Genomic DNA, 12599 nt, shown 5'->3' on the forward strand with positions numbered 1-12599 from the left:
CCGACTCTCTGACTCTGACTGTAGGGTTTTCATAAGTAATGTTGATACTGAGTGTGTTTACATGCCCTCAATAATCCAATCATAATCGCATTTTTGCAGTTATCTGATTATTCAAATGGTCAGGTAAACAGCATAATCCGATTAAGACATCCGATAAAGAGGCTGGATTTTAGCTCAGTAATCAGATTTCTCTGCGCATGTAAACTCTTACTCTGATTTCTTTCGCATTTCTCAGTCTGCACATGTGCAAAAACAGACGGCGGTACCGGAAATAAGTGAGCAGCGTCGCCGCGAGACGCAGCAAAACACTTTTGGCGCAACACTGAAACCAAATACATGCTTCACGAAATGAAGTATTTAAATATTCTTCATCTTCTAGATGATGTATGTTCATATTTTCAGGTGAAGTGGCACCATGTTCAAAAAAAAGCCGCGGCATTAAGTTTGAGTAGTACATTATGTTTACGTCACGTCTTCTTCTGTGAGTTTATTGGCTGGTTGCAAAGCAGAAATCCGATTACTGCTTGACTCATGCAAACCTGGAGTTCTCCTATTATCTGACTACCCCAGTGCATGTAAACGTGTTGATCAGATCACTGACAGAATCTTTTTTTTCTGCAGTTATGGGATTATTAGGTGCATGTAAACACACTCAATGATAAAACAGTGGTAAATCTGAAAGGGTACTTTTTGCTTGGGTACTATTTTGCCATGCATGTGATTCTCCGCTGTGAACGACTTAAAATTAAACCACTTTTACACCAAACCTTTACCTCAACACCAAATAATGTCTCAGGCTTATTCTTAACTACTTACGCGTGTGTAACTTCACAGTGATGACTGTGAGGTGGCTTTTGCAGGCCTTAAGCTCTCCAGACGTCTGGTTCCTATCACCACCACTGCGAGCTGCTCTGCTTCTGCAGGAATTCGTTCTGAACGACTTTGCTTACCTGTTAACGACTCAGTGATGCAGAATTGGGCAAATTTTGGTGGAATTCCCCTTTAAAACAGAAGAGAAGTCTGGTGCGGGGAGACCTATCAGAAGTGTGTTTTGGCCGGAGAGCACGCGGACTCCCTCGCTCCTCCTCCGCTTCAATCAGATTATTGCACGCGCAGTATGGGAGCGCGTGGAGGTAGGGGGTAGTTTTTAAGAAGGGGGGTGGAGTGGTAGTTGAGGCAGGAGGAGGAGGAGGAGGTGGAGGGGAGGGGGGGTAAAAGTGCTTTTCTGTCAGTGATGCTCACAGACTTCATTTTCACTCCCCCCCTTCAGCGCCTTTAAAGCTGCTTTCCGCGAGTCCGGCTCGGATTAAGGGACGGAAAAGTGGCTCGTTCGGGTGACGAAGGCGCTCGGTTTGTGCATTAGGGGCCGTTTACGGTAAAGACCCGCAGCGAGCGGAGAGACGAGCGCGACCGTTATTTTTAAATTTGAATTTTAACCGTTAGAGTTGCCGGTGCAGGGACCTGTTGCTGAGGTAAACTGAACGTAGCGCTGGACAGGCTTCATTTTCCGTCGACTTGCTGACAGGAAAGTTGTCCGAGGGTCTAAAACCCAGCTTGAGGGGGCTGTGCGAGTGTGTGTGTGTGAGCTGAGAGAGTGTGTGTGCGGTTTAAAGGACTTGTTCTCGTCGCTAACGGACAACTCGCTCGGCTAAGTGAAGTTAGCGAAGGTCTGCTTAGCCTTATAACGTTACTGTGCGTGCCATGTAGCTCAACAACAACAACAAAACATGTCCATACCACACTAATCTTAATCTAAGATAACTTCACGGATGTTTCCCTCAGTCCCGAAGCGGACAGGTAGCTGAACCTCGCGCAGTTTTGCCGGCCGTTGCCCCACAGAATGGCTCAAACACAGCGGGACATGTGTGGACTGGGGTCTGGAGAGAGACCATGAGCTGCTAGAAGCTGCCGGCCAGCTGAACGTGAAGGTTCGCAGACACGCCGCGATGCTGCTGGCTTGGGGCGCGTTAGTCCAAGCCTGCCTCGCCCTGCTGGTGGAGGCCAGCCAGCGGAGCCTGAGGGAGCCGGCCAGCTGCGACCTCAACAGGAAGGTAAGCCTCTGGAGAATCACCTTTCTTTCATAAAACGCCTTAAAGTAGCCGTAAAGTCGGGGAACGTTGTTGAAGCACCCCGAGGTTTCACTTAGGGCTGGGAAATATGACAGCATGCGTAGGTATCGTGATGAATGATACCGCGGTACGATACTTGTTGTGTTGTGACATGTCACAATCATGTATAGTTATAATTTCCTGAACTATCGCAATATTATGTTTATTGTCATATCGCCCACCTCCAGTTTCGCTTGAAGTCCATCTGTGAGTTGAAAAGTAGTCTGAAAGTGGACATAAGTCAAGCTGAATAGCCACTGTTGAACCACCTAGAGGTTTCACTGAAGTCCAGATGTGAACCGAGTACTGAATGCGTGAATACAAGCGGAGTAAACTCACCAGCATAACTGAATAGCTGTAAAGTGGAACTCCACCAATTTTTCCAAAATTCTATGTCATTAAATGGTTGAGATAAAAAAAAAAGTCATTCAAAGCAGTTTGATGAGAAGTTCTCCGTTCTAGAGAAACTTGCCAAGTCAGAATCATTCACAGTGATGGTGACTATCTTCAGCATTACATTTAAAAACTCACAACTACACACGTGTAGGTTCGCTGGTGCTTGTGGATAGTAATAAAATGGTTATATTTTTGTTATAGACATGGTGACCCCTGGTTCCTATCACCACCACTGTAAAGCAACGTTGTAAAGAGTCTGTAAGCTTCTTTACAGTGAACCGTTTCACATCAAACCTCTCTGAATGACTCTGTTTACATCTCGAGGGCTGAATTAATGAGTGGTATTCCCTTTAAAAATGAGCATGCATGAAGTAATGTTACCACAGAGAGTCTCAGGTCACATTTCATGTTGAAAATCATCTTTTAATTTCACAAAAAAAAGGTTGAGAAGTAACTATAAAAGTGTAGTAAAGTCACCAAAGTTATACCACCTGGTGTTTTCACTGACATACAGCTGTGATCTGAAATAATAAGTGGTTTTGTTGTGTTGGCCAGAGCTCTTTATTTGGCCACATGGAGCTGTACATTTAATATGAGCATTTAATGCGAAAACCTTAATATCACAGCCTCTATATCACTGATTAGAGATCTTCACTTCTAAGATCAAATATTACGAATCTCTCTCTTTTGATTTGAAGTGACGGCCTGCTATATTATTTATATTATCGCCTGCCAGCAGAACGAAAAGTGCTCTTTTACCAGTTTTCCTGTTCTGTTTTAATCAGAAGAAACAATCAAATGTAATTAAGTTAATTTAATTTAATGTGAAAGTAAAGTACTTTAGTGAAATGAGTTTATTAGGATGCTGATGCTCTTCCTGCTCCAATGTGTATTACTGCCCTAATGACATATTAATAGCCCATTGCACCAGTTATCAGCTTTTGAATAAACATTCGCTAAAGTGTTATTTCCTATAGGCCTCTTTTACTGCGCTCGTGTAAAAACTTATCCAGTAACAATATTGTTACTAATATGTCAAGTTTATAATGCTGATAAAGTTTCTAGTAAAATTTAAGCCATTAACTTTGAGGTTTTAGAGCAGTCCTCTTTAAAGCCACAAATATTGAACAGATATCATTAATAAACAGGCTTTCTTACATTTATTGTCAGTGCAGGTTGTAACATGTTGCATTGCTGCCTTGTAATATCAAAATGAAATTCACCTATTAGAGTCAGCCTTGTCTGTGACACTGTTTATTCTGTCATGTAAGCAATAACGTCAGATTTCAGCTTCACCCTTCAGTATGGCAAAAACTAAACTTGCATTTGAGCCATGGTGCAGACAGACATTGCTTTCCCTGTGTTTTCACTGCTGATAAATTTGGCTGTCGCTGTGGATTATTTTGGTAATCGAGTAATCTACTGTGAGGTGGGCAATATGACGATATTTCATCAATATCATGGTAAATAATGGGTGTGTCCCAAAACCTAGTGAGCTTTCTTAGTAGCCGCTGTCTACATAGGCAGCCTTCTAAGTAGGCAGCGTTCCAACCGTCATCCATCCTTATAAGAAAGACGATCTAGTTAAACAGCAATGACGTCGCCGATTGTTCCTGCCCACTGCACGAGACTGCTGTTTACTTACCTCAGCCTTAGTGTTTTACCACCATGGATGCATGGATTTTTATAGCGATTTTAATTGTAATTGCTCTGAATGAATCAGTAAAACAGACAGGAGTTTAAGAATGTAAGAATTTGAGCGCTACTTGCTGCTCTTGAACCATTAAATTTTACAAAGGTAAACTTTCCTCTGACCTAGGAAGCTCTAAACATTAACAATTTACAGAAAAGCACCATTTAACCCTCATTATTGTGCCAAATCGATCAAGACACACACAACCGGATCAACGATTAGACAAAACCTATCGCTAGTTAAGCTATTTGGTCATTTGCCAGCAAGTTTCTTAGCCAACTGGCTATTCAAAACAATAAGCATGAGGCTTCAAAATCTGCTAGCCTGCATGCTAATGGATTTGTGTTCCAAAAACTGTCAGACCCAAATTACAAACTATAGGCTATTTGTGCACCTTTGTGACAATAAAACAACTAAAAAACCACAGAAAATCAGAATAACTTACATTTAAAGATGACTTCTGCTTGGCGAACTGCTTCTGCCCGCTATCTTCTAACGAAAGTTGCGCCGCGTTGCATTGCGGGATTGCCTTAGCGGCTGAGGACGCATCCGGTGCTCTCTCACAATTCGGCCAAAATAAGGTATTTCAGTGGGCAGCATATTTGAGATATCTAAGAATTGGAACGGACTTCTTGTCGGGAGCGTGCAAATTATGACGTAAAATGCTGTCTATGTAGAGCTCACTAGGTTTTGAGGCACACCCAATGTCACAGTGTACTTTTCTGAGCATATAGTGGATATCGTCTGTACTTTAAGAACGATGACCAGCTACGTTTCATTACAAAGTGAGCATAATTAGGCCTGTTTAATTTGATTTACTGCAGAGCAGCTTGTGAAATATTGAATAAAAATCATTGTAGTTGTAGGTTTGTTGGTATCATTCTAATATTTTTAAATATATGGCACTACAGGTTTTATTTTTTATGTTATCTGTTAATCTGTTGATTATTTTGATGATTAATTTATTAATTAGAATATGTCCATCAGGGTTTGTTTCTTACTGCAAAAAAGGCCGTTAGGAATTTAAAACGTGCATTATCATTGTGCAGATTGCCATCTAATCACTTCCATGTTATCAAGATGGTAGATTTTAATAGATTGTTTTTAAGTTTAATTGAGTAATCATGAATGACCCTTCTTTCACTTCCTCTTTTCTCCAGCAAAGTGAGCTCAATTCCTTTCTGTGGACTATAAAGCGCGACCCGCCCTCGTACTTCTATGGCACGATTCACGTCCCTTACACCCGGGTATGGGACTACATTCCAGAAAACTCCAAAAAAGCCTTCCAGGAAAGCAATATTGTCTACTTTGAGCTGGACCTTACAGACCCTTACACCATTTCGGCTCTAACCAGCTGCCAGCTGCTTCCGCAGGGCGAAAACCTGCAGAACGTTTTGCCCAGGGACATCTATCGCCGCCTCAAAAGGCACCTTGAGTACGTCAAACTCATGATGCCGTCCTGGATGACACCTGACCAAAGAGGCAAGGGCCTGTACGCCGATTACTTGTTTAACGCCATAGCTGGGAATTGGGAACGGAAACGGCCAGTGTGGGTGATGCTAATGGTCAACTCGCTGACTGAGGCGGACATTAAAACTCGGGGCGTGCCCGTACTGGACCTGTACCTTGCCCAGGAGGCCGAGAGGATGAAAAAGAAAACAGGAGCTGTGGAGAAGGTGGAGGAACAGTGCCATCCACTTAATGGACTCAACTTTTCCCAGGTAAGTGCACACTGACTTGTTTTCAATTGGTCTTCAACTTCTGCTCGTCCTCTTCTAGTCTTCTTAGTCGTCTTGTTACTTAGACAAATTAGCTAATTCTAGGGTTTTCTTATTTTCTAATTAGCAAATTCTTCTTTCTTAAAGTCTAAAAGTGATGAAAGTAACATTTTGAAGAGAATAGCAACTTTTTTAAGCTGTCCACTCTGAAACAAGACATTTGAAGACACCCTTTCCCCAGTGTTTGATATGTGGGTTGGCCTGTGCAGTCCTATGGTAGAGAGAGGTAAAAAAGGCCTTTGTCCCATTAGTTCTAATCCTGCCCAGCTTAGACGCAGATATAGTAAGAAAAAGACGGGGCAAAGGTGCTCGAAAATAAATCCAGTGGTTTTAAGGCACCCTGATTACTGCAAATTTAACTTTATCCTCACAAATTGCTGGGTTAGTATGATGATCAAGTACTGCGGCAAAAAACATCATACGGTCGGGAGCTTTTGGGCTTTGCTAGCATGCTTTCTGGTGCATCTAGCAAATTCAGTTCTCCTAAAACTGCCGTAGGGGTAGGGTTTAATCATTTCCAGAAAGAGAAAATAGAAATTTGATTTAAAGAAAGCTGCATCTGCATCGTGGACTGAGAATTTGTAAAAGCCTGTGGAAGGAAAATGCTGCAGTGTTGAATTCAAAGCTTCAAAGTACAAGATGAGTGAACGGGATTGGTGTGGACTGGGGACACAGCAGGTGTGGGTTTCTATCAGCTGAACAAATAGTCGGCTTTTGGTGTGTCCTCCGTTATTAAGATAAATTTGAGAGTAATGGTTTTCGTCTGAATCGGACTCAAAACCCCCTTGTTGGAGCAGGGGGCGAAAGTGGGCCTATTAGACCCCCGCAATTATGAGTGTCCTTCAAAGCACACAGAGCCACTCTGAAATCATGTAGCTGGCGCTGGAATTTGTGCTAATACTGGGACGGAACTAAGGGGATTACTCATGGCAATTTTAGCTAACACTCAGGAGGCACACCAGCTAAATGCAGAGCCAGGCACCAGAGCCCTTACGCATCAGGCCTATCAGAGTGTGCATGCTGTTCGGGGACCAGCTCTCTACTGCTCATGAGACTAATGTGATTGGGATATGACAGTCCAAACTGATCTGGTATGAGCTCTCCTGCACAGCTTGATAAACTACACAATATGAACAAAGTACTAGCGTTGCAATTATTTTCACATTCATATTTTAAAAATGAAGGTTTTTTATTTGGCTGTCGAAAAGCATGTGATGATTATTGGCCCAAATAATACAGAGCCAATGTTGCAAAATAAATAATTAATAAATTACATATTTTGCAGCCCTTATAAATACAATCACAGAAGCTGAAGCTAAGGCTCCTTGACTTGATCCTACAAAACTAATCCAGAATTTGTATTCACTTACAATGCTGGTTCAGTAATCTAGCAGACAGTGTTTTAATGAATGCAATTAATCATTACGATTGTAAAGAGACCACATAATTTATTAATCACATGCTGATAATATGATAATGACAACATAATTTCAGTTAAAGTGGCTTGAAATCAAAAACTAGAGTCCAGTGTGACATTTTATGCTCCTGGCAAATCATCGTGTACATAAAATGAACATTTGCTGAAAGCTGAAAATCTCTAGCGTTCAGACCTCTCATCCTTTAATGGAAATATCTGCCCATTTTTGAGTCAGACATCTATCCTTTGAAGGCTCTTGAAGAGACTAAGCTTTCATCTCCTTCGGAAAATATTGTAGTTCCCAGACAGACCTTGTGGTGTGCAGAATCTCCAAGCCTATTAGGGAGAATGATTTACTTGTCAAATAAGGCTAGTCCAGTCCATCCAAAACATCCCTGGAGTGCTCCAGAATGGTGCTGATCTTGGATCAGGCTTCTTCTGGACGATAATGACCTCAACCACCATGTTTTTAAGGAGAAACTGACCCAGAGCCAACATTTCTTGCAATGGTCCCAAGTCTGAGAGGTGGAATAAGGTGGGTGAGGGAAGTGCTGGTCTCTGGCTGCCGTCAGTGAGGGTAATGGGCCATAGAGAGATGATGAATGCCCCTAGTCTCCATCCATCTCTAACTGGGACACAGAGGAATGTGCAGTAACCCCCAGGTTCATTAGCTAAGTTCTGCCTCACTGGCGGAGTGATGCGTAGCCATGCTGCCCTGTCATCATTTTAGCCAGCATCCACCATTTAAAACTTTCTGTTTAAACCCCAACACACACACACACACATCGCCTTCTTTCAGAGGTCAATGGTGTGTGACTAAGATGTGCAAATAGGGAAGAGGGAGATCTGTCAGGGTCTCCACATGGAAAGTGTTCAAAGGAGACACCTGTGGCAGCCTCTGATGCTATGAATTAGATCAACAGTGATAAAATGGAAGAGGCAAATGAAAGCAAGTTGCGTATGTATGAGAAATGGCACAAATCCAATACTCAGTATCGGTATCAGGCTATTACCAGCAGAAAATGCTAAGATATTAGAAGAAAAAAGACCAAAATCCAAACAAATTATGTTACAAATTCAGCCTAAACATATCATAAGGCAGCTTATCATAAGGCAAAGTAAAGTAGGTCTCATGGCAACAACAGTAGTCACATATAGCTGAACGTTAACAAGAGTAACTTCAGTGCTTGTTAACAAAGCTAGCAAGTATTTCTAATTACTAGAAGTAGTTTTACTTACATTTAGGCTGAAATTTTCAGTTTTTGTTTTTCAGTTAAAATTAATACAAATACCTCTAGTAAGGAATATGTTGTTGGCTATATATTTCTTCCTGTAGGGTAGTATAGTGTTATTTAGCAGTTTGAAAAATGGTAGTTGTAAAGCTTAGTAGTTTGTTAAGGCGAAAAAAAATATAATCATTATCAAAAGTATTGAAGGTTTCAGAATCAATATTGGTATCAGAAAGGAAAAACTGATATCATACCATCTCTGATATGCTTGTTTCAGCTTTTATTACTATTTTCCAAACAATCTCCTACTTAACATTGACGAGTAGGTTCTATTCGTAGACAGAGTCAGGTTGTATATACGTTCAGCCGTTATAACTAATCCCGAAACAGTCCTCCTTTGACGGTATTAGAAATGTAGCAAGCAGCCAAAGCCTTTAATAGGTTTTGGCGCCTGACTTGCACGTTTTGAATTCCATGACTGTTTTTTAATATTTACCAGTTTGCAGTATTAAGCATAACTTAACAACTCTGAGAAAATAATCTCAAGGCCAAATTGTGAGGCATTAGAAAAACACTCTCAATAATGATTAATTACATTTGCACAGATGGTGCTCCTTAAAGGAAAGATTACATTGCCTCTTCATCTGCCCTCTCCGTTTTGGTAAGATTCTGAGGGGTGCTGATATGAAACTATTTCAGGTGATCAGACCAAGCAGGCTTGTACACTCTTATTGTACACTCTGATTGTGATGTGCTTTCCTACTTCACAGTTATAGCTATTTTTATTTGTTTTGCTATGGCAAAAAAAGATGAATGTCAGAATGGATTTTTTCAGTTTTAGAACACTTTCAGCAATAATAACTTCGGTCACAAAAGTCGTCTTCAAGAACTGTACTTTTAATCTTCCTTATAACATATTTGATCCTTTGGCCCATATTTTCACTAGTCAGATTATAGTTACATCCATGAGTGAAAGTATGGAAATCTAAAGCTTAACCATTGAAGTTAAATGATAATAATAATGAAGTTCGGAATAATGAAAAAGCTCTCCATAGCAGTGTACTATGCCATTGTTCACACAAAACTAATAGCAGAAACACTTTCCTCTAAACACAGGCTGTTTGTACTGTATGTTTTGCATTTGATTATCATAACAGTGTTTCTTAGTGATGTGCTATGATATCAGAATCATATTGGGCGATGTTTATCAGTATCAGGCTGTTACCAGCAGAAAATGCTAAGTTATTAGAAGAAAAAAGACCAAATTCCAAACAAATTTTGTAACAAATTCAGCCTAAGCATATCATAAGGCAAAGTAAAGTAGGTCTCATGACAACAACAGGTAGTTGTTAGTATTAGTGATGTACTATGATATTAGAATCATATTGGACGATGTTTAGATTTAACCGATGTCAAACCAATATTATGATGTATTATTGTATTTGGAAAAAGCAGAATGTTGGATGCTGGGCTGCTGTAGTGAAATGCCTGCATTTATTAATGCATTTGTGACTATAAATAAATATAAAGATATATATAAATATATATAAATATAAAATATATAAAGAAATAAATATTAGGTTTATTTGTAATGCAAGCTCTGTAGTGAGTGTAAATGTCCTGCGGACTGAGAAACTTTCTCTCAGTTGGCATTGAGCTAACCTCATTAGCTGCAAGTGAAAATGTCTGGATTGAGAAACATAAAAATGTATTCTTCTTCTTTTTATTTTTATTATTAATATGTCATAATATTTTATAGATGTTTTTGTATCAGGATCAGCATCGACACATAATGTACATATTGTACATGGATATTGGCATCGGTCCACAATTCTCATATCGGTCCACCCCTGGCGCCTCTGGGCATCAAGTAACATCATTAGTTATTTAATGTTGTTTTAAGTGAAACGCCTGGAAGTTATTGGGTCTCACAATCTCCAAAACATGGGTGACCCATTTGCCTGAATATTGTTTATACATCTACCTACTTTGGCCAGAATGGAAAAAGTGTTGGAAGCACGCTGTAATCAGATTAAATCCAAATAAGTGATGTTTCCATGAATAACGGACACAAAACTGCCAGTGCACCATATTCCTCATTGAGGTCAAGTCTAATTCGTTGCAGTGACTGAACGGTCTCCTAGGAAAGTTCCTCTACTTTGAGGCAAATATTGAAATCAACTCTAATTGCCTTCTCTATGGATAATGCTGAACAAGGAGTCTTTCCAGATGCAGATGAGGGTTAGAAAGGGAACAGAACCAGCAGCAGTAAACCATACCCATGGCAAAATCTGAATTTGCACAGACCAAATTTGCACTCCGTTTAAACACAGAAAAAATATCTCACACACCCAAGACATGGAATAACAGGTGTTTTCAATTCAGCTCCTTTGAGCAAATACACAGAGATTGATGTAGGGGAGTTTATAGGGAGTAAGACTTTGATGAACAGACGATTGTTTAAAGTTGCAGCAAGCCAAGGGTGCTGGCAGTGAGGAGGAATTCTACCTGTCTGGGTTTATTGGCTTAGACAAAATGGGGAAACAACTTCATTTTTGCTCAGTTTTTTGTTCTTCCCGAGCTCTTTGACCAGATAGTGATGCGTTTCAATCCTTTCAGAAGATTCTCAGATTGCCATCAGTGGACGCTTCAGGGTTTCTGAAGATAGCACTTAGGGCTGGGCGATTAATCGAAAAGTAATCGAAACAGACATTCAGAACCTCTAACCTGTGTAATCTTGCCCATGTCGGTTATTTAGATTTTTTAAAATTCTGTTAATACTTTCCCCACTCTGTGTGTTCGGGGACTGTCCCCTTAAAAACTTACTATCGCACGTTGTCACGTGACTCCGCCACGTCCACTCTGAGACATGGAAGCTAAGGCTACGTTCACACAGCAGGTAAAAGTGGCCCAAATCTGATTTTCTCACCAAATCTGAGTTTTTGTTTGGCTGTTCACTTTGTCTTTTAAATGTGATCTGTATGCGACATCAGTCTGAACAGATCAGCTCCTAAACTGACCCACATGCGCAAAAGAACAGACCTGTCACGCTGCTTCACGCGGCTCATCCAGAGGTAAACAGTCACAACTGCAAATGAACTCCGGTCGCTCCCAGAGGATCAGAGTGTAAACATGTTTTCATTTCCCTCCCTCCATCCAGGATCTCTGTCATACTCTAGTGCTTGGTTACCACAGTCCTGTTGACCAAACAGACAGGTATCAGATACCTCAGATTCCTCAGGTGGATTCTGTCCATAACAGTGTCAGTGGAGCTGTTGAAATGAATCCACCGCTCAAGCACAGTCAGGGCAGAGAGGAGTCTTGAGAATTTTCATGATTCTAGGGTTGTAAAAGGGAAGTTTGAGATTAAGCGTCTTGTTAAGCTCGGAGAAACGTCAGATGAGGATGTAGTGCTGTAAAACCGTAGTGTTGCTTAAGTGTCTTGTTGAAAATTTTATACCTCCATCATATCATCACAGATAAATAAAAACACCATTATTTGTTTTAATTCGTTAGACATTCTGTAAATTCCAACTGCCCTTTCTTTAATTCTGTGATTGTTTGATGACAGATGGACCAAATTAAGAGATCCAAATGATGTGAAATGAATTCTCGTTAAATTGATGTTAAAGGTAAACAAATTTTCTCACCCTGCCATGTAATTTTCATTTTGGAGATAAAAAGTTTTGCTATGACACTGACAAGTTATGTAATTTATGCAGTGCTTTTTTTGTTACTTTAACACTGCAATTTCTTTTAATTTTAAAGTTTCTGTTTTTCTGTTTATAGAGCGTGCAACATTTTTGTGGTTCAAACTAGCGACCTCCAGGTTTCTGTCCCAAATTGCTTATTTACCCTGATGAATTCCCATCAGCACACTGAGTTTTTCTTTTTACATTTGTTGACAGAGCTAGATCAATAGAGATTTATGAGATGTCTCTATTTACTGATGTCTGAAAGAGATTAGAGGAGGTTTGA

General features: G+C 40.4%; 1 protein-coding gene across 1 annotated transcript in view; it reads left to right on the forward strand.

Annotated features, from left to right (window-relative positions):
* The first annotated feature begins 1207 nt into the window (after positions 1-1207).
* Positions 1208-12599, forward strand: part of trabd2a (TraB domain containing 2A) — a 72730-nt gene continuing 61338 nt past the window's right edge. Inside the window, exons 1-2 of the mRNA XM_036580726.1 lie at positions 1208-2051; positions 5358-5918. Coding sequence (XP_036436619.1) covers positions 1947-2051; positions 5358-5918 — 666 coding nt within the window. The 5' untranslated portion in view covers positions 1208-1946. The remainder of the gene's footprint in view (positions 2052-5357; positions 5919-12599) is intronic.

This window comes from Colossoma macropomum, unplaced genomic scaffold (assembly GCF_904425465.1).
Source record: "Colossoma macropomum unplaced genomic scaffold, Colossoma_macropomum, whole genome shotgun sequence".
Lineage (NCBI taxonomy): Eukaryota > Metazoa > Chordata > Actinopteri > Characiformes > Serrasalmidae > Colossoma > Colossoma macropomum.